The sequence below is a fragment of the Procambarus clarkii genome, chromosome 82, assembly GCF_040958095.1.
Source record: "Procambarus clarkii isolate CNS0578487 chromosome 82, FALCON_Pclarkii_2.0, whole genome shotgun sequence".
NCBI lineage: Eukaryota > Metazoa > Arthropoda > Malacostraca > Decapoda > Cambaridae > Procambarus > Procambarus clarkii.
This window is the reverse complement of record NC_091231.1, coordinates 9705255-9728960: the sequence shown is the minus strand read 5'-3', so window position 1 is coordinate 9728960 and position 23706 is coordinate 9705255. Positions and strand designations below refer to the sequence as shown.

General features: G+C 48.2%; 2 protein-coding genes across 3 annotated transcripts in view; both read right to left on the bottom strand.

The window, feature by feature from the left end:
• Positions 1-23706, bottom strand: part of LOC123764319 (solute carrier family 35 member F3) — a 225177-nt gene that overhangs the window by 173894 nt on the left and 27577 nt on the right. The window lies entirely within an intron of this gene.
• The window catches only part of LOC138358127 (uncharacterized), a 507-nt gene continuing 467 nt past the window's right edge, over positions 23667-23706 (bottom strand). Inside the window, exon 1 of the mRNA XM_069315630.1 lies at positions 23667-23706. This exon is cut by the window's right edge and continues 467 nt beyond it. Within this exon, the coding sequence (XP_069171731.1) occupies positions 23667-23706 (40 nt within the window).

The following is a 23706-nucleotide window of genomic DNA, read 5'->3' as shown; positions in this document are numbered from 1 at the left end:
AATGCACTGATAATTGTTTTTTAAAAAATGTGAAATTAAACCATTAAAATCTAAAATTGTCCAAGTAATGATCCAAACAATTAATTGCGATCCAAACATTTCATTGACATTTTCTTAAATAATTAATAAGATTTAGAAAACACAAAAACAAATTGTTGACCAGACCACACACTAGAAGGTGAAGGGACGACGACGTTTCGGTCCGTCCTGGACCATTCTCAAGTCGATTGTGAGAATGGTCCAGGACGGACCGAAACGTCGTCGTCCCTTCACCTTCTAGTGTGTGTAGTCTGGTCAACTTACTTTAGCCACGTAATTGTGGCTCATCGCCTGAACAAAAACAAATTCTGTCTTTTGCCAGGTATGGGCCAAAATGTATTCCACACAAACAGATGTTACGGTTGAGAATGGTTTAGTTATCGTCAGAGTGTGAGAAGGTGTTGAGGAGCCAGAGTGTTACCGGCCACAGCCCCAGATTAACCGACTCACACACACAAACAGGATTGCAAACATACCGGATTACTGATGTCCATATATTTATCTCTCAAAATGTTCGGTAATATGTTTATTGTTTGTGATGTGTGTCTATGTATGTATTAACACGATGTACTGAACGGGGTGAGAATAGCTTGAGCTACCTCATCCCTTTGAGTGTATTTTACCTCAATAAACTTATTTCAATTTCTGTTTTAATTTCACATCAGAAAACGAGGCACCGGCGACGCTTCGGTTCCTCCTGGACCATTATCATGTCAGTTCTTCATTTTTTGAGCTCATTCCTTCATTGTTGGTGTATCATACCTCCAGCCAGGTTGTTGTGAGCCGGCGTCTGCACGTGACCGGCCTCACACTCCTCCGTCCTCACAACGTTGTCGTGTTCTTGTCATTTTACTCTCAAAACCATTGTATTATACGATAGTGTATAATTCTATTATGTTATTTTGTTTTCATTAGAACTGGATTCAGTATTAAATGAACAAATCCACAAGGGCCGTGACGAGGATTCGAACCTGCGTCCGGGAGCATCCCAGACACTGCCTTAATCGACTGAGCTACGACAGGGTAAAAAGAGTTGAAACCGAACTTCTACTGAACTTACTGGATTTGTGACTTGTGGATTTGTTCATTTGATGCATCACGTTAGTGTGATTTCTTTGTGTAATGGATTCAGTATTTTTTTAATCTAAAATCCTGATTTTACGCATAAATATTTACCTGAAGGCTACCGTCTCTAGTGGCCTTAGCGGGGACAGGAAGCCGGTGGATTGTCAGGAAATTCCCCTCATTGTTCCTGGAGATTTTTTCTACTGTCACTTAACCTGGAATATGGTCTTGGCATTTACGGCTCGGGCGGGTAGGCCGTTCCATTGTTTTACAACCCTATGGGAGAAAAACATTTGTTTTGTTCTATATTGTGGCCTGTTGAGGTCAAATATCGGGAACACAAACACATGAATATGGACACACAGAAATCACACTAACGTCATGCATCAAATGAACAATTTTTTTTAAACCCTGTCGTAGCTCAGTCGATTAAGGCAATGTCTGGGATGCTCCCGGACGCAGGTTCGAATCCTCGTCACGGCCCTTGTGGATTTGTTCACATAAATATGGACACACACCAGTCACTTTGCTTCGTAACACGAGTCACTTTGCTTCGTAACACCAGTCACATAACTCCTAACACCAGTCACTGTGTAACAAACAAACACTTGTCGAGATTGAGGAAGCGGTTGGGCAGTGTTTCCCACACACATCGTCCACCAGCAACTTGCCATCCTCTTTAATAAGGTGTTCAGTAGGGTGTCCCCTCAGCAGTTCCCAGGCTCCAATAATAGCATCGGTGTGCGCTGCTAAACGCTCCCTGGAGACGGATTTAATCCCATATCAGCACCAGGAGGCTAATGTCCGGCTCGCCTCCCCTATGGATTTTCTGTCAAAGCGATTCAATCCTGTTTTCTTACGTTTCGTTTGTTCTATGTAACCGAAGACCACTTATTCATATTCGCCTAAAAGATAAATGGGTATGAATAATATACAACTTCTTGTATAAATGTAAAAAAGAGTAAAATAGTTTGGTTGTTGTGAAGTAAAGAGTGAAGGGAGTCTTTGTGTAAGAGGGTCATAGGGACGACAAAAGCACTCACCCCTCCTGTTTAGGAGATTAGATCGCCCTGATAACCTGGCAAAGTGCCGAATAAGCCTTTGTTGACAACGGATTCTAACAGTTTCCGCGTAATCTACACTATCAGGCTAATTTTTGTTTTGGCGCGGGTATACGGGGTTGAGGGCGGGCGGGCGGGCGGGAAGGGCGCCACAGCAAGACAAAGAAGTAAGCAGTGATCAATATGGCGGCGGTGCTATACTCTTTCTCTAGCACCCCCGGTCCGGCCTCTCCTAGCCTTGACCCGGTCCGGCCTCTCCTAGCCTTGACCCGGTCCGGCCTCTCCTAGCCTTGACCCGGTCCGGCCTCTCCTAGCCTTGACCCGGTCCGGCCTCTCCTAGCCTTGACCCGGTCCGGTCTCTCCTAGCCTTGACCCGGTCCGGTCTCTCCTAGCCTTGACCCGGTCCGGCCTCTCCTAGCCTTGACCCGGTCCGGCCTCTCCTAGCCTTGACCCGGTCCGGCCTCTCCTAGCCTTGACCCGGTCCGGCCTCTCCTAGCCTTGACCCGGTCCGGCCTCTCCTAGCCTTGACCCGGTCCGGCCTCTCCTAGCCTTGACCCGGTCCGGCCTCTCCTAGCCTTGACCCGGTCCGGCCTCTCCTAGCCTTGACCCGGTCCGGCCTCTCCTAGCCTTGACCCGGTCCGGCCTCTCCTAGCCTTGACCCGGTCCGGCCTCTCCTAGCCTTGACCCGGTCCGGCCTCTCCTAGCCTTGACCCGGTCCGGCCTCTCCTAGCCTTGACCCGGTCCGGCCTCTCCTAGCCTTGACCCGGTCCGGCCTCTCCTAGCCTTGACCCGGCCCGGCCACTCCTAGCCCGGGCCAGGCCAGGACGCAAGATTCAGCAAGGGGTTCTTAAGAAGTTATTAAGGATTTAGTTCTAGTTGACCAGCTTCTCAACAGAGGTCACTGTTACTTTGCCTTGACCAATCAGAGTGAAGGAAGCACTATTCAGCTAATTGTGTTGGCGAGTCAGGTCAACAATTGACCAATCACGTACGTTTAATATCAGCTGATGTTTGTCATCACAATGAGGTCACATATTGACCTGCAGGTTTAACCAGCCGCTCGGTGTATGCGGTATATACAGAGTGTATGTTAGATCTATAGTATGCTCACGAATATGGTCAACTTGTTGGTCTGTGAACTCCTGAGGTGGCCTCAATAACCATGGTGCAGGTGATAGACATGTAGGCATGTCTATCATGTAGACATGTAGGCAGTGACCGAGAGGAGGAGGTGTGGTGAGCCTGCTAGGAGGAGTCATCTGACACAGCGCCAGCACCAAGGACGGCAAGCACTCATACTGTACTCATACTCATACACCACACCGCCATACACTATGGCCAGGACTAACAGTTAACAAAGAGGTTATGTTCCTGTTGCAACTGGAGGTCCTCGTGGAGGTTGCAACTGGAAGTTGAGGATTCCTCATACTCTGACACACACAGCGACATGATGTTGTGATGTGTGAGGCGGTAAGGCCTCGCCCCGCGTTACAGTGTGCTCGGTCACTCCGGTACAGGCTGTAACCGGACGTGAAGCGGGGAAGGAAATTCACGAATTTTGAGAGTCATGTGTGCTTGTAGGGTGAACATCAGCTCCTGGGCTCCGCCTCGGTCACGGAATATACTGGTTCGTTTGCTTGCCACTTCAACTCTGATGGTCATATTGTTCTCGCAACAACGTGGCTGAAGATATGATGACCAACCATCATCCACCAGATGATGAAGAGACCACCACGTTTCGGTCCGTCCTGGTCCACCATCAAGTCGATTGTCATGATGGACCACAATGGACCTGACGGTGGTCCAGGACGGACCGACACGTGGTGGTCTCCTCAGCATCTGGTGGATAGTTTGGTCATCATATGGTTCTCACTCAACTCGGAGGCCCACTTGATCACCACTACCACACGTAGGTTCATATTACCACTCAAGATGTCCATCCTCTCGTCCACACCTCCCGTGCCATCCCCAGACCCTCACATTAACATCCATTATTGTCTATCCTGGATAGAGAACTATCCCTGTCCCCATATGCCTCACCTGGGGTATCCACACTTGTTGAATTTATATTATTGAGAGTGATATTGTAGCCCGCACCTTGTTCCTCCTCCTTGTTGGGAGCTGGTCGGCCGAGCGGACAGCACGCTGGACTTGTGATGCTGTGGTCCTGGGTTCGATCCCAGGCGCCGGCGAGAAACAATGGGCAGAGTTTCTTTCACCCTATGCCCCTGTTACCTAGCAGTAAAATAGGTACCTGGGTGTTAGTCAGCTGTCACGGGCTGCTTCCTGGGGGTGGAGGCTTGGTCGAGGATCGGGCCGCGGGGACACTTAAAAAAGCCCCGAAATCATCTCAAGATAACCTCAAGATAACCTTGTTCCTGCTTTCGTGGTGCTCAGTGGTGTGGTCCCAGCGGCCCGTCTTCTGAAGGACGCCAAACTTCACTCAGTCCCGACCAGTTGAATTGGTCGGTAGAGCGACGGCCTCGCTTCATGAAGGGCCGGCGTTCGATTTCCGATGGAGCAAGTGATTATAGGCACCGTCCCTGCACACAGTCCTCATAACCCAGTTATGAGAACCCAGTAGTAACCTCAGTAACCCATATCCTCATACTTCTTCCCAGTGCTATAATATACTGGCTTATACCGCTCTGAGGCTCTGGGGTCACCTCACATCTTGACCCCCAGGCTCTGGGGTCACCTCACATCTTGACCCCCAGGCTCTGGGGTCACCTCACATCTTGACCCCCAGGCTCTGGGGTCACCTCACATCTTGACCCCCAGGCTCTGGGGTCACCTCACATCTTGACCCCCAGGCTCTGGGGTCACCTCACATCTTGACCCCCAGAGCCTCATTACGCCTCCACGACCAGGGCCTACAGCATACAACCCACAACAGTCGGGGGTTGACCGAGTAAGCCATCGTGACGGTCACGGTAACCTCCTCCCCCCCCCCCCCCCCTACCCAACCACTTGGGCTGGACGGTAGAGCGACGGTCTCGCTTCATAAAGATCGGCGTTCAATCCCCGACCGTCCAAGTGGTTGGGGCACCATTCCTTTCCCCCGTCCCATCCCAAATCCTTATCCTGACCCCTTCCCAGTTCTATATAGTCGTAATGGCTTGGCGCTTTCCCTTGATAATTCCTTCCTTCCTTCCCTCCCCCCCCCCCTTGTCCACACACCGCTGACTGGAGACATCCGCTCAAGGTAACTAACTGGTCGATATAACTGTGGGGGAAGCCTGGGGGGGAGGGGGAAGGGGGAGGGGGGAAGGGGGGAGGGAGGGGGGTGATAGTAGCTTGTGATGGAAGGTTGGGAGTGAGGGACGTCTGTGAGGAAGGGAGGGAGGGAACTTGTTGAAGAGTGGGAGAGAAGGTTGGGAGGGGTGAGAGACTGGGAGGGGTGAGGGGGACAGGTGTGTGGGGAGAGAGGAGGGTGTGAGGGGTGAGGGGAAGATGGCACTGGAAGAGGTGTACAGAGGTGAGAGCGGTGAAGGGAGGGGGAGGGAGAGGTGGGAGGAAAAGGGTGAGAGCAGGAAGGGGAGAGGTGGGAGGGTGGGAAAGTGGACTACCCTCCTGGGAGAAACTCATCACTAGAACCCACCTCTGGGATACACCTGCCCATCCCTGCCTTCCCCTTGCCCATCACGGCCCACACTTGCCCTCCCCTTGTCCATCACAGCCCACACCTGCCCTCCTCTTGCCCATCACAGCCCACACCTGCCCTCCCCTTCTCCATTACAGGCGAATCCTGCCTTTCCCTAGCCTTTTACAGCACGCTCCTGCCCACCCCTTGCCCATCACGGCCAAACCGTGAACTCTCCTTGCCCACTACCGCTCACCAGAACCCACCACACCCCACTACCGCCCACCAGAGCCCACTACCGCCCACCACAGCCCACTACCGCCCACCACAGCCCACTACCGCCCACCAGAGCCCACTACCGCCCACCACAGCCCACTACCGCCCACCACAGCCCACTACCGCCCACCACAGCCCACTACCGCCCACCACAGCCCACTACCGCCCACCAGAGCCACACTACCGCCCACCACACCCCACTACCGCCCACCAGAGCCCACTACCGCCCACCACAGCCCACTACCGCCCACCACAGCCCACTACCGCCCTCCACAGCCCACTACCGCCCACCACAGCCCACTACCGCCCACCACAGCCCACTACCGCCCACCACAGCCCACTACCGCCCACCACAGCCCACCACAGCCCACTACCGCCCACCACAGCCCACTACCGCCCACCACAGCCCACTACCGCCCACCAGAGCCCACTACCGCCCACCAGAGCCCACTACCGCCCACCACAGCCCACTACCGCCCACCACAGCCCACTACCGCCCACCACAGCCCACTACCGCCCACCACAGCCCACTACCGCCCACCAGAGCCCACTACCGCCCACCACAGCCCACTACCGCCCACCACAGCCCACTACCGCCCACCACAGCCCACTACCGCCCACCACAGCCCACTACCGCCCACCAGAGCCCACTACCGCCCACCACACCCCACTACCGCCCACCAGAGCCCACTACCGCCCACCACAGCCCACTACCGCCCACCACAGCCCACTACCGCCCACCACAGCCCACTACCGCCCACCAGAGCCCACTACCGCCCACCAGAGCCCACTACCGCCCACCACAGCCCACTACCGCTCACCACAGCCCACTACCGCCCACCATAGCCCACTACCGCCCACCATAGCCCACTACCGCCCACCAGAGCCCACTACAGCCCACCACAGCCCACTACCGCCCTCCACAGCCCACTACCGCCCACCACAGCCCACTACCGCCCACCACAGCCCACTACCGCCCACCACAGCCCACTACCGCCCACCACAGCCCACTACCGCCCACCACAGCCCACTACCGCCCACCAGAGCCCACTACCGCCCACCACAGCCCACTACCGCCCACCACAGCCCACTACCGCCCACCACAGCCCACTACCGCCCACCACAGCCCACTACCGCCCACCAGAGCCCACTACCGCCCACCACAGCCCACTACCGCCCACCACAGCCCACTACCGCCCACCACAGCCCACCATCCATGACCTCACTCGCAGCGCCACCACGAGACCCACCTCCCAGTCCTCCAAGGGTCACGTGACTTGCTCTCTTAATTCCTCATATACAGAAATCAATTTACAGCAGGAGATTTCCCCGGGTGTGTTGTGTGATGTGTTTAGTAGGGGACTAGGGGCTCAGGGCTGGCGGCCGTAGGGGCTCACAGCCCCTAGGTGTAGGGGGGCGGGCTCCACGACGCACAAGGAGCCCTCACTCGCCACTTTCACCCTTAACATTGACCTCTACCGACGCCGGCGTGAGAGGCGAGGGGCGGGCTGGCACACTGAGGGCCTGTACGCCCCTCTGCCAGAGCAGCTGAGAGGGGCGGCGCTAGGAACTATTTACCTACTGGTGACAGATTAACGTTCGCGGCCGGAAAATTGGTCGTTTCCCATGGCCTTGGCGTCATTAAAGGGATTGTTGGTGTCTCTTTAAACAGCCCTTAGCCCGCGCGGGCACACGCGGGCCACGCGCCGCGGGGCGAGGCGGGAGGCGAGGCTCACTTGTTGACCTGCCCGCCTAACAATGGGATGCGCACACGCCGCCTCCCATTGTCTCTCTGAACTAGTGGCTGCCTGACCCGTCTCTCTCTGCCGGCACCGCACCACCAGGGAGGTACACACCCTGGGGCCACCGCTACACTGGGGAGCACCCCCTTCCTGGCCACCATGTGGGGGGGGGGAAGACACCCATGGTGGCCACAGCAGACCCACAGACACAGGGAAACACCATTATGGCTTGAGAGAAAACAGACCGGGGTTGGTGTGTTTCAAGCGTGGGACAGACACACGCAGACGCCAGTGTGGCTAGCTATACAAAGGAGAGGCCTCCTATGAGCCAATATAAACATAGGTCTGTCTCCCTACGGTAACTACCTGAAGGGGCTGGATTGTCCCAGTCATAAGCCGCCGCTGCTGACGATAGATAAATAGACAGGTAGACCCAAATGACGCCGGGTCTTCACTACAGGTGAATAGACTTTTAAACTACGATAATATATCGTTAACATTACTAAAAGGTGCACCCAGCGGTGCCCGGGTCTCTTGGACCCCCTAGATCACACAGACAATATCAGTAATACACATGTAGTGTTATTAGTTTAGGAACTCAGTTACTGCTGAGTGAACAGAGGCCAAATGTTAAGGCGAGACGCTCAAGATAATCCTCCCTGGCTCGGACTCGAACCCTCGCAAGGTGTGGATCAAGTGGTACCACTGCGCCACAAAGTACTGAACGTCTGCACTTGATGACTACTTCTGTTAATTAACTTATTCCTGCCGTCAGTACCTCTGGCTTAGCGAGTACTCTTGACTTATCCACTAGTACTGTCTCTTCCAACCTAGAAGTACCTAGAAGTACCTAGTAATTCTAGAAGTACCCTAAGCTCCTTTATCCTTTAGAAGTGTGGTTCCTTTTCTAAATAAAGTTCCTGAACTTGAACTGTCTCGTGACTTCCCCTGTCTTGACTACTCCTGTCTATCCATTACTGTCAATTGACTACACCTGGCTTGATGACCAGTAACTGTCCACCGTCCACGTTGTGACGGATGTCAGTAGTGGATGAGCACAGTGGGCGGCACCACCCACAGGGCAGGGCGCTATTAGGGCCGGGTGGGTGGCAGTGGGCGGCACCACCCACAGGGCAGGGCGCTGTTAAGACCGGGCGGAGTGCAGTGGGCGGCACCACCCGCTGGTAGGGCGCCGCTCTGGCCGGGTGGGCGGCACGTGTTGCTGGCAAAGGTAAACAGTTGCGGGCGTGCGGGCGGCACGTGGCAGGGAAGCTCTGAGGGGCGCGTGAGAGTGGAGGAAGAGGGTATAGTGAGGGAGGGAGAGTGGTGGTGAGGGAGGGAGAGGGGTGGAGAGAGTGGATATAGAGGGAGAGGGAAGGTGAAGCACCATAGAGCCCCAGGGAAGGGGCACTACGGGCTCTACAACTCATCACCGGCCGTCAAGGACCACTTACAACTCCCATTTGAAATTCATTCCGCGATTATTGGGGTTTAAGGATTTACTTGGCCCCAAGTGCAAGTTCCTTACTGATGATGCAATACAGCTCCCAGCACACCCGGAGCCTATACCACCACCACCACTCCCACACCCTGGCTATGGTATTATCTCTACCTATCCTGCTGTGTGGATATTTGTGTCTGGTATTCGGGCTTTCCTGAAGGCAATTCTTGTCTGTATTGGCAAAATTAATATAATACAGCGACAATAGAAGACTGGACATCGGTGAGGTATTATATATGGAGTACACCAAGCCAGCTGCTACCAGCCAGCCAGCCATCAGCCAGCCACCAGCCAGCCATCAGCCAGCTACCAGTCAGCCACCAGCCAGCCACCGGCCAGCCACCAGCCAGCCACCAGCCAGCCATCAGCTAGCCAACAGCCAGCTACCAGCCAGCCATCAGCCAGCCAAAAGCCAGCCACCAGCCAGCCACCAGCCAGCCAGCTACCAGCCAGCCACCAGCCAGCCACCAGCCAGTCACTTCTGAAAACTTTTCTTTTCAAAACTGCTCATAGCCTAGTTGATAGTGCCACAGCCTCACACACGTGGGGTCCGCGGTTCGAGACCCCATACATTCCAGGTGAATTGAAGAGCAACATTGTAACCCTTACGGGCTATTCATGCCCGTGCCACCTCTTATGGCGTCTTAATCTTCATCAATCATTGTAACCAGTCAACGTCTGCCTATGATAATGTTAACAAGAGTTAACGACACGCGTCTCTTAGCGTTAGGACAAATAATATTGTAAAATGAACTTTGGAGAGTTAAATTTTTAACTTCCTTCTCATGTGAAGAAAATAGAGAAGATTCGTCCTAGAATCACTGATTTCACCCTTTTGGTCACATTTAAAAATATATATACTTATACATAAAGATTGCTACCAATATATATATATATATATGTCGTACCTAGTAGCCAGAATGCACTTCTCAGCCTACTATGCAAGGCCCGATTTGCCTAATAAGCCAAGTTTTCATGAATTAATTGTTTTTCGACTACCTAACCTACCTAACCTAACCTAACCTAGCTTTTTCGGCCACCTAACCTAACCTAACCTATAAAGATAGGTTAGGTTAGGTTAGGTAGGGTTGGTTAGGTTTGGTCATATATCTACGTTAATTTTAACTCCAATAAAAAAAAATTGACCTCATACATAATTAAATGGGACGCTTTATCATTTCATAAGAAAAAAATTAGAGAAAATATATTAATTCAGGAAAACTTGGCTTATTAGGCAAATCGGGCCTTGCATAGTAGGCTGAAAAGTGCGTTCTGGCTACTAGGTACGACATATATATATATATATATATATATATATATATATATATATATATATATATATATATATATATATATATATATATATATATATATATATATATAAATTGTATTAAAAGCCATATTTTGGGATGTAAGTTACATCCTTTCTGAAGGTGCTGTATACAATGTTTGTTGTATACAGTACTTTGAGAAACAGTATAGCTTTCATGCGGATACTAATTTGTTGATAAACATAAATTGGGTCTTTCCTCCGCCTTGACTGTGCCCGTCCTCACTACCAAGACCAAAACTGACGCCTCCACAGGGAACCGTAAGACGGCCAAGATGAAGGCCAAGGAAAACGTATGATGTCTGATTGATAATGCTTTTTTAGACAGGTCTTAAGCCTAACATCATATGATGTTGGCTTTACGCCTACCAACCAGGGGGGGATTATTATCAAGGCCACCACCAGAGCGACCACCAGGTATACAGACCAACTAGATATACAGAGCCTCCACAGACCAACCACCAAGTATACTTTCATTTTGACCATAGTCCAGGATTAAAGTCTACTCGCAGTAAATATACACAGATAGGGGAGGGGGGTAGACCTCTCGGTGTATACTATTTGTATATGCTGCTTGACATATTCCACACACACACACACACACACACACACACACACACACACACACACACACACACACACACACACACACACACACACACACACACACACACACAACACACACACACACACACACACACACACACACACACACACACACACACACACACACACACACAACACACACACACACATATATACTTCCATGTTTTGGATAACAGTCCCTGGTAATGATCAACTGAGGACAGGTTGCCCCCTGATCCCTGCACTCAGGGACATGTTGGAGAGTCTTCCTGTCCCTGACACTCACCCGTCTTGAGTACCTGCAGCTCTCACTCTTTTCCTGCACTCACTCACTCCATACATTGTATACACCTAAGTTTGGTCAGGAAGAAAGTGGCAGAGTCGTGTGTGTGTACTCACCTATTTGTACTCACCTATTTGTGCTTGCGGGGGTTGAGCTTTGGCTCTTTGGTCCCGCCTCTCATTTGTGTGTGTGTGTGTGTGTGTGTGTGTGTGTGTGTGTGTGTGTGTGTGTGTGTGTGTGTGTGTGTGTGTGTGTGTTTGGAAGAGACTGTAGTGGTGAAAACTATGTGGGAAGGCGGAACTCTCTCAGTGTTGATGGACACTTGGCTCTCTTGTTTGACTCTCTCTCTCTCTCTCTCTCTCTCTCTCTCTCTCTCTCTCTCTCTCTCTCTCTCTCTCTCTCTCTCTCTCTCTCTCTCTCTCTCTCTCTCTCTCTCTCTCTCTCTCTCTCTCTCTCTCTCTCTTGTTTGACTCTCTCTCTCTCTCTCTCTCTCTCTCTCTCTCTCTCTCTCGTATATTGGCATACCTTCTCTTCCCCTCTTGCAGTTTTCATGTATTCTGAGTTTTTTTGGTCCATAAACCCTCCATATTCCTCTCATTCGTCAGCCTTCCCTCTCCTCTCCCCTCAATCATCACCGACCTTTCCCCTCACACGCTTTCACCCTTCTCTAATTTTTCTTCCCAACCCTGCATTAATTTGCCTCTTCTCTTGCGCCTCCTCGGCCCCTTTATTTTCTCCTCCCCTCTTTCATCTCTGTCACAGTTTGTTTCCCGGCAATACCTTTCTCCCCTTAACGGCTTCTCTCTCACTGTCTCCCCTCACTCTATCTCCCCTTCCTCCCACCTTCATCTATTTTCGCATTATTCAAAATTCTGTTTTTGGCCTGTCTTCTGCTCCTCCCACCTTCGTAAACGTATAATTTTTTTGGGGGGTCAATTTATGTTGACAATATTGGGGGTTTGAGGCGTTTTGGGCGGATGTATTTCTTGGTCTAGTGACTCGTCTAAATATTGTGATGCTCGTCTTCGGGAGAGTTTTTTGTCAGCGTTGACGCTCCGTGTTTTGGTGTGGGTGCTTTACTTGGCACTCTCTGAGGGTGTGTGGGTGTGGGTGGGTGGGGGTGTGTGTGTGTGGGGGTGTGTGGGTGTGGGTGCGGGTAGTGTGGGTTTAGATACAGGTCGGTGCGGCTCCCTCACTACGTCAACGTTATTCCTGTCTTCGAATACTCTGTTCGACCCCCAGCAGGGCAATACTCGGCCCTGCTCGACACACACACACACAGACACACAGACACACACACACACACACACACACACACACACACACACACACACACACACACACACACACACACACACACACACAGACACACACATACACAGACACACACACACACACAGACACACACACACACACACACACACACACACACACACACACACACACACACACACACACACACACACACACACACACAGACACACACATACACAGACACACACACACACACACACAGACACACACACACACACACACACACACACACACACACACACACACACACACACACACACACACACACACACACACACACATACACACACACACACACACACACACATACACAGACACACACACACACACACACACACACACACACACACACACACACACACACACACACACACACACACACACACACACACACATACACACACACATACACACACACACACACACACACACACACACACAGACACACACACACACACATACACACACACAGACACACACATACACACACACACACACACACACACAGACACACACACACACACACACACACACACACACACACACACACACACACACACACACACACACACACACACACACACACACACACACACACACACACACATACACACACACACACACACACACGCCGTGCCCGACCTCAGACCTAAATAGGCCCGGGCCACGCCCCCCATTACAACCCACGATGAGACACAATGTCCTGTCATCACTAGAGACACATATATGTATCTCATGAGGTGTGCAACGAGTACTGGACAGTAGAGCAGGACGGTCTCGCTTCTTGCAGGTCGGCGTTCAATCCCCGACGCTGCAACGATGAAAATGAGGCCAAGGAATCCCAAATCCTTGTCCTCATTTCTCCTCCAAGTGCTTAATAGTCGTATTCAGAGCTGAGTCAAACTTCCTCAGAAAAGACAACTTGATTGTAAGACAATACGACTTACGAATGAGTAATGCGACTTAAGAATGAGTAACACAACTTAAGAATGACTTGTTTTATACAAAGACAAGTATGAAACCAGTCGGTTGAGACAGCCGGAAATATACCACCGGCCGGATACTGGACATTATTAATTAAGGAATTATCGGATACGGAGATGCTAGTTGACAAGGATATTAAATCCTGTCAAATTCAGATCGCTATTACAGGAATTGAGTGTTCAAAGGTTGAGTGATCACCATCCATCAATCTGTGAATGTATATAGTTGAGATGCCTTGCACATTTATAGAAATTCGTATTATACGAGTTTATATAAAAAAATAATAATATGAAAATAAAATAAAAAATATAATATGAATTTATCATAATTAATGAGTCTTATATAGGTCTCATAATTATAATTGTGTCGTGTGTATATCACTGATTTACACTATATTTAATGCACACGTCGCCACAGTAATTTCCATTAATATGTTTGTAATTCATGTTTTAAATCAAAGTACCAGATTCATGTTTTAAATCAAAGTACCAGATTCATGTTTTAAATCAAAGTACCAGATTCATGTTTTAAAACAAAGTACCAGATTCATGTTTTAAATCAAAGTACCAGATTCATGTTTTAAATCAAAGTACCAGATTCATGTTTTAAAACAAAGTACCAGATTCATGTTTTAAATCAAAGTACCAGATTCATGTTTTAAAACAAATTCCTGTGTGTGTGTACGAGATTCATGTTTTAAAACAAAGTGCCAGTTCCAATTCCAATGATCCTACTCAAATCGCCCTTTAATTGATCTATTAAAAATGTATCTAAGTTATATTCCTGTTATATTTTTAGTGAATTAAGGAAATTCCTGTTTCAATTTTCCTCCGTGGTCTGACACTGTCATATATATATATATATATATATATATATATATATATATATATATGTCGTACCTAATAGCCAGAACGCACTTCTCAGCCTACTATTCAAGGCCCGATTTGCCTAATAAGCCAAGTTTTCATGAATTAATGTTTTTTCGTCTACCTAACCTACCTAACCTAACCTAACCTAGCTTTTTTGGGCTACCTAACCTAACCTTACCTATAAATATAGGTTAGGTTAGGTTAGGTAGGGTTGGTTAGGTTCGGTCATATATCTACGTTAATTTTAACTCCAATAAAAAAAAATTGACCTCATACATAGAGAAAAGGGTAGCTTTATCATTTCATAAGAAAAACATTATAGTAAATATATTAATTCAGGAAAACTTGGCTTATTAGGCAAATCGGGCCTTGAATAGTAGGCTGAGAAGTGAGTTCTGGCTACTAGGTACGACATATATATATATATATATATATATATATATATATATATATATATATATATAATCTATTATATATATATAATAACAGCCATTTTCTGTTCTTTGGAGGCGGTTACCTTGCGGTGAATCTTTGGGGGTGAGGGAGGGGGGAGGGGGTCAATGTCCCCGCGGCCCGGTCTCCGAGTAGGGCCTCCACGTTAGGTAATTAGGCATATAAGTAATCAGGAAACATCGCATACTACTCCAGGGGACATAAACTGCTTTTGCACTGCGTTATTATTGATGTGGCGTGACAATGGAAAATACCCCGGTGATCCGTCTGCGAGCATTGTGGTGTGTGATGAGGATCCCATGTGGAAAGGTACAAAGGTGATTTGTACCTTTGCTGATAGGTACTCTTGTACAGATAGGTACTGATTTGTACTCTTGCTGATAGGTACAAAGGAAACATGTGAGTAATATATATATTAATAAACATGTGATAAACGTGTGATACGTACGTAATATACATGTGCTAAACATGTCATAAACATGTTATGAGCATGTAATAAAATGTGATAAACACGTGATAAACATGTGATACAAATGCAGTAAACATGTGACAAACACAGTATAAACATGTGACAAACATATACTAAACGTATGATAAACATATCATACACATGCAAGACATACGTGAATGTAGTGCCAAATTTATTCACTGTTTCTACATATCCATACATATTTACTTGTAACCCCAGAAGAGCACTGTATGGAGTCTTCCCAAGGAACTCCCTCGTCTTGGCACTTCCTGACAATGTTGTCATCATTATTCCTGCAACGTTACAATGTAAAAATGACGACATTGTTATATATTAAAGTCAATGTGACATGTCCCTCCCCTGGCAAGGCTGCCATAGCATTTTAAAAGCACCGAATCACCTTCTGTGGTTGAGTGTTCAATAAACCCTTGAACTGTATGTTTAACACTTCTCTAACCCTGTCCATGGAGGACAGAAGAAAATGTATATATGCTGGTTAGCATTGAAAATGTGTGGCCACGTCTGTGGTAGAAAAATAATAATAAAAAAAAAAATAGTCATGAGGGAAGTTAGGTTCAATACATGACTCTCATACATGAGGCGGGGTCCTGGTGCCTCCGGTGTTACCCTCGGGTTTGTGAGGGAAGGGTGAGGGAGGTGGTGGTAGGGAGTGAGGGAGAGCCAGGAGTCTACGCCGGGTAAGACCCACAAAGCCTCACGGGGATATTGGACGTCCGCGGATATAACAAGAAAAAAGGAAAGAGTGAAATTAGCGCTCGCGTGGATTACTGACCGAGTCTCATTGAGTGCAACTAGCGTGCTCGAGTGGCCCTTAATCCTTCCCTCTCCCCCCCCCCCACACCTCCCCACCGTCCGTACCTAGCTTCCTCCTTCACTGGTGTTGTACGTACACCCGTGCACCTGTCACTGTGTACACCCGTCACTGTGTACACCCGTGCACCCGTCACTGTGTACACCCGTGCACCTGTCACTGTGTACACCCGTCACTGTGTACACCCGTGCACCTGTCACTGTGTACACCCGTCACTGTGTACACCCGTGCACCTGTCACTGTGTACACCCGTCACTGTGTACACCCGTGCACCCGTCACTGTGTACACCCGTGCACCTGTCACTGTGTACACCCGTCACTGTGTACACCCGTGCACCTGTCACTGTGTACACCCGTCACTGTGTACACCCGTGCACCTGTCACTGTGTACACCCGTGCACCTGTCACTGTGTACACCCGTCACTGTGTACACCCGTGCACCTGTCACTGTGTACACCCGTGCACCTGTCACTGTGTACACCCGTGCACCTGTCACTGTGTACACCCGTGCACCCGTCACTGTGTACACCCGTCACTGTGTACACCCGTGCACCCGTCACTGTGTACACCCGTGCACCTGTCACTGTGTACACCCGTGCACCCGTCACTGTGTACACCCGTGCACCCGTCACTGTGTACACCCGTGCACCCGTCACTGTGTACACCCGTGCACCCGTCACTGTGTACACCCGTGCACCCGTCACTGTGTACACCCGTGCACCTGTCACTGTGTACACCCGTGCACCCGTCACTGTGTACACCCGTGCACCTGTCACTGTGTACACCCGTGCACCTGTCACTGTGTACACCCGTGCACCCGTCACTGTGTACACCCGTGCACCCGTCACTGTGTACACCCGTCACTGTGTACACCCGTCACTGTGTACACCCGTGCACCCGTCACTGTGTACACCCGTGCACCCGTCACTGTGTACACCCGTGCACCCGTCACTGTGTACACCCGTGCACCTGTCACTGTGTACACCCGTGCACCTGTCACTGTGTACACCCGTGCACCTGTCACTGTGTACACCCGTGCACCCGTCACTGTGTACACCCGTGCACCTGTCACTGTGTACACCCGTGCACCTGTCACTGTGTACACCCGTGCACCCGTCACTGTGTACACCCGTGCACCTGTCACTGTGTACACCCGTGCACCCGTCACTGTGTACACCCGTGCACCCGTCACTGTGTACACCCGTCACTGTGTACACCCGTGCACCTGTCACTGTGTACACCCGTGCACCTGTCACTGTGTACACCCGTGCACCCGTCACTGTGTACACCCGTGCACCCGTCACTGTGTACACCCGTCACTGTGTACACCCGTGCACCTGTCACTGTGTACACCCGTGCACCCGTCACTGTGTACACCCGTGCACCCGTCACTGTGTACACCCGTGCACCTGTCACTGTGTACACCCGTCACTGTGTACACCCGTGCACCTGTCACTGTGTACACCCGTGCACCTGTCACTGTGTACACCCGTGCACCCGTCACTGTGTACACCCGTGCACCCGTCACTGTGTACACCCGTGCACCTGTCACTGTGTACACCCGTGCACCTGTCACTGTGTACACCCGTGCACCCGTCACTGTGTACACCCGTGCACCCGTCACTGTGTACACCCGTGCACCCGTCACTGTGTACACCCGTCACTGTGTACACCCGTGCACCCGTCACTGTGTACACCCGTGCACCCGTCACTGTGTACACCCGTGCACCCGTCACTGTGTACACCCGTGCACCCGTCACTGTGTACACCCGTGCACCCGTCACTGTGTGTACATAACCATCACTACTCCTTGGTTCATCACTATAACTTTAGTCTTAATGTCCCTGGGGTTAATTTTGATGACCAATTTCACTTTTGTCTTTTCCTTTGTGCCCCGCTGACGTGAGATATTTATCTCCTTGCCTACGCAACTATGTATGTCGTGATCATGTTTTATTCTTGCATCCAGTAACTTGAAGTTTATTTGCTTTAATTACCTTGACTTTATGGTACTCAGCTCTTGGACCAGCCTCCTGGCATGCCTGTAAGCTTTTCCCAGCACTGTGGAGTGTATTCCCGTCCTGTCAACTAATACGTCGTATTTTTAACGGAATCGTACAATCCGTTAACACTTGCATGTGTTTGTAAACATTGAAGGAGAGTAATGAAGGTCCGGTCGAGTGCCTCGAGCCCCACAACCCTCGCGTTAGTTACACAGGTCTTATATTGGTCACCCTTGCAGGTGACGCTGTTGGTGTCTCGTTAGTGTGTACCTCTGTGTGGTGAACCTTTGTCACAAGTCGTCACATAGCAATTCAATAAGACGCCGGTAACATTCTTGCTAACGGGACCACGGATAAGTTCTTAGTCTTTTGATGGTCACACATAATGGAAACATTAAGTGAAGAGATACATAATGTGATACATGGGGATACATTAGGATGGAAGAGGTATCATAAGGTTCGGTTGCGCACTCAAGCCGGTTAACGATGTTCATTAACTGATCATACATCAAGACATTATTAAGTAACCGGATGAGAGCTCAAGATATGCATTATAATCAGACACGCCGCTGTGGGTCGTAAGTTAACGGGGTCCGGATAATGAAGATCCGGACCGCGTCTTGCCGTAGCCCCGGAGCCGCGCCGGTAAACGACCCAACTTGCCACAAGGGACGGTTCCTAACGAGGTAATGGCCGGATAAAGCCAAGGAAATGCAAACCACCAGACTCATTACCGGCGAGGACCGTAACCTGCGCGGGTAACGGCCAGGAGACGCTGAGATACGACGCTCTAATATCCGCTCCTTAGCGTTTACGAAATGACATCAGGTGAGGAGATCCCACCGCCCTGCCCCACCACGCTCCACCAATGAGAGGAGTGTTTCACAGCCCTCTTTGTATCAGCCAATAGGAGTGCACCACGTCATTACCTGCCCCAGCACGCTCCACCAATGAGAGGAATGTTTCTCAGCCCTCTCTGAATCAGTCAATAGGAGTGCACCACGTCATTACCTGCCCCAGCACGCTCCACCAATGAGAGGAATGTTTCTCAGCCCTCTCTGAATCAGCCAATAGGAGTGCGCCACGTCATTACCTGCCCCAGCACGCTCCACCAATGAGAAGAGTGTTTTACAGCCCTCTTTGTATCAGCCAATAGGAGTGCACCACGTCACTCTTAGTCTACCAGTGGGTAAAATATGTTGAGTAAAAAGCTACACTTAATAAACAATAAGTAAAAGAAATATTGTTTCCTAAATGACCTATTGTTTCGTAAATGACCTAATGTTTCCTAAATGACCTATTGTTTCGTAAATGACCTAATGTTTCCTAAATGACCTATTATTTCCTAAATGACCTAATGTTTCCTAAATGACCTATTGTTTCCTAAATGACCTATTGTTTCCTAAATGACCTATTGTTTCCTAAATGACCTATTGTTTGCTAAATGACCTATTGTTTCCTAAATGACCTATTGTTTGCTAAATGATCTATTGTTTGCTAAATGACCTATTGTTTCCTAAATGACCTATTGTTTCCTAAATGACCTATTGTTTCCTTAATGACCTATTGTTTCCTAAATGATCTATTGTTTGCTAAATGACCTAATGTGTCCTAAATGACCTATTATTTCCTAAATTACCTAATGTGTCCTAAATGACCTATTATTTCCTAAATGACCTATTGTTTCCTAAATGACCTATTGTTTGCTAAATGACCTATTGTTTCCTAAATGACCTATTGTTTCCTAAATGACCTATTGTTTGCTAAATGACCTATTGTTTCCTAAATGACCTATTGTTTCCTTAATGACCTATTGTTTCCTAAATGATCTATTGTTTGCTAAATGACCTAATGTGTCCTAAATGACCTATTATTTCCTAAATTACCTAATGTGTCCTAAATGACCTATTATTTCCTAAATGATCTAATGTGTCCTAAATGACCTAATGTTTCCTAAATGACCTATTATTTCCTAAATGACCTAATGTGTCCTAAATGACCTATTATTTCCTAAATGACCTAATGTGTCCTAAATGACCTAATGTTTCCTAAATGACCTAATGTTTCCTAAATGACCTAATGTGTCCTAAATGACCTAATGTTTCCTAAATGACCTAATGTTTCCTAAATGACCTAATGTTTCCTAAATGACCTATTGTTTCCTAAATGACCTAATGTGTCCTAAATGACCTATTATTTCCTAAATGACCTAATGTGTCCTAAATGACCTAATGTTTCCTAAATGACCTATTATTTCCTAAATGACCTAATGTGTCCTAAATGACCTATTATTTCCTAAATGACCTAATGTGTCCTAAATGACCTAATGTTTCCTAAATGACCTAATGTTTCCTAAATGACCTAATGTTTCCTAAATGACCTATTGTTTCTTAACTAGGTAATTATGGTAAGGAGGAGGAGGATGCTGAGGTATTGAGAGCATGAGAGAGAGAGAGGGGCAGACAAAATGACGTCACACTAGGGAGACGTCACACTGGGGAGACGTCACACTGGGGAGAACACATGTCAAGGAATACAGTTCACTCAGTGTAAATTCCCACACACAAGAGACCTACTCGACCTCATTATATGATAGTCACGTGTAAACTGTTTATAACAGGTTACGTTATGATGTTATGTTGTGATAGCATGATGTCGATAACATCATCCACTGTGACGTTATGGTGTAGATAACATCATCCACTAGGATGTTATGACGTTGATAATATTATCTACTGTGATGTTATGATGATGAGAACATCTACTACTATGCATGAACCGCTGTTCTTTGTTTTACTTAAATCATTGCTGTCAGTAACAGAACTGTTGATCTAAATGAACACCAAAATGTTCACAGAAACCCCCCCCCCCCCCCCCCCGCCCCCGACCCATGGTTTACATACTTTTCCAAATTTATGCAATTTTTTTATGAACAAAAATAAGCAAATATTTTGTTTATTTTGAATATGACTGGATGTTTAATAAGGTAGTGAGAGATGACCTTGCTCAGGGGTGGGAGATTCGTCTCTTGTAGCCATCTGCCACAGGTAACGGTAGCCATCTGCCACAGGTAACGGTAGCCATCTGCCACAGGTAACGACAGCCACCTGTCACAGGTAACGGTAGCCATCTGCTCCAGGTAACGGTAGCTACCTGTCACAGGTAACGACAGTCACCTGTCACAGATAACGACAGCCACCTGCCACAGATAACGACAGCCACCTGCCACAGATAACGACAGCCACCTGCCACAGGTAACGACAGCCACCTGCCACAGGTAACGGTAGCCACCTGCCACAGATAACGACAGCCACCTGCCACAGATAACGATAGCCACCTGCCACAGGTAACGGTAGCCACCTGCCACAGATAACGACAGCCACCTGCCACAGATAACGACAGCCACCTACCACAGATAACGATAGCCACCTACCACAGGTAATGACAGCCACCTGCCACAGGTAATGACAGCCACCTGCCACAGGTAATGACAGCCACCTGCCACAGGTAATGACAGCCACCTGCCACAGATAACGACAGTCACCTGTCATAGGTAACGGCACCCTAATCTATTTTAAACAATTACTATATCGCCCTGTCCAGTTCGAACACTAACTACAACGGTGAAAAAAACATCAATATGTATTATAATAATTTGTATAATAGATTGCCATTAGTTGACACGTCTATGTCTCAATCATCTAATTTGCTTCCAGAAGATCAATTATTCTGAGCAGTGGAGAACATGGTTGATAATTGACTTACTTTCATTATTCCTAAAATAACTTTCTTGAGTTTAGTGTTGAACTTAAGACTTATCCACCGCAGGGAGGCGGGGGGGGGGGGGTATCAACGGGTATATACACACAAGTATATATATATATACAACAATGTGTGTAGCCCGCTCTTTGGTAAATATATATGGAGTGAGTTCAGGACTATTGTACACGGTTGGTCAGTAAGTATTGAGTCGGCCTTAATAACCTCCCAGCGGTTGATTGGCCTTAAGTCCAACAACAAACGGAATAGGTTACTGTTCACCCAGTAAGTATACGTGTCCTGAACAAGGCCAAGTACTCAATTAAACTCCCATACATATATACACCGAGATGCCAGCTACGCCTCCGTGTATTAAATTTAATAATCAAATTGTAAAGAAACTCGACTAAAAATGTATATTTGTTGCCTCAACTAACTGTTGATAAAATTTCTGAACATAAGCTGCAAAATTCATTATTCTTTATACAATATTTTCATTTAGGAACAGAGGAATGCAATTTCATATACATATATGTATTTTTTCTTCAATTTTCACTTTTTTTGTGTGTGTGTAATAAAATTTACAGAACTTTTATGAATAAAATAGGAAACACAGCGTTTTATTTAGTTCACGTTCGTAGCACATGGGTGCGATAGACTGCCAGACGTGCACACACTCATAACAGAAGCGCTAGTTCCCCCTTATTCAAAAATTGTTGGGTGATATTGGGCCTAGAGACCTTAACAACCTCTGCAGGGTTGTTATCAGGCCTCCATCACATCACAACATACAACACCCATGTGTCGCATGTTGTTGTTGTAGATTCGGAACTAAAATGACCACACACAGAGATCACACTAACGTGATGCATCAAATGAACAAATCCACAAGGGCCGTGACGAGTTGGCTGGATAACTCAGTCGATTAAGGCAGTGTAGGGGATGCTCCCAGACGCAGGTTCGAATCCTCGTCACGGCCCTTGTGGATTTGTTCACTAAAATGACCATGTAGCACGGGCTATAGTGAGCCCCTGATTGAGTTGGGTTATTCCCGATAAAATTGTTATTGTGATATCTTGTTCAATGTTTTAAATGAAGGTGGAGTTTCCTTCTTTTCGCACTAGTTTTTAGTCTTTTGTTTTAATAACATTATCTTGGCGGCGGATATAGATGTACAGTGATCACTAGTGTGTCCCATTCTTCAACTGCTTTTTTAACCATTGTAGTCGCTGTGGATTTTGCATTTAATGCAGTTGCTGTCGTTGGTTGCATGTTGTTTGATGCGCAGGGCTTCAGTAGCTTCACATTCCAGTAAGTAGTGCAATAGTGGCGCCTCTGCTTCTGTTCCACAGATATGACACTAATTATTGGGTTCATTACCTCCCAGCAGCACTTGTAACCAAGTCTGAGTCTGTGTATGGCTACTGCAATGTCTCTGGATACCTTTTTGCCAAGCTTGAATGAGTAGTTCCCAGTGGCTTGTTCGTACCATATCGCAGTGGATCTTCCTTCCGCTACTTAGGCTCTGTGGCGACTTTTGATAATTAGAAGGATTTTC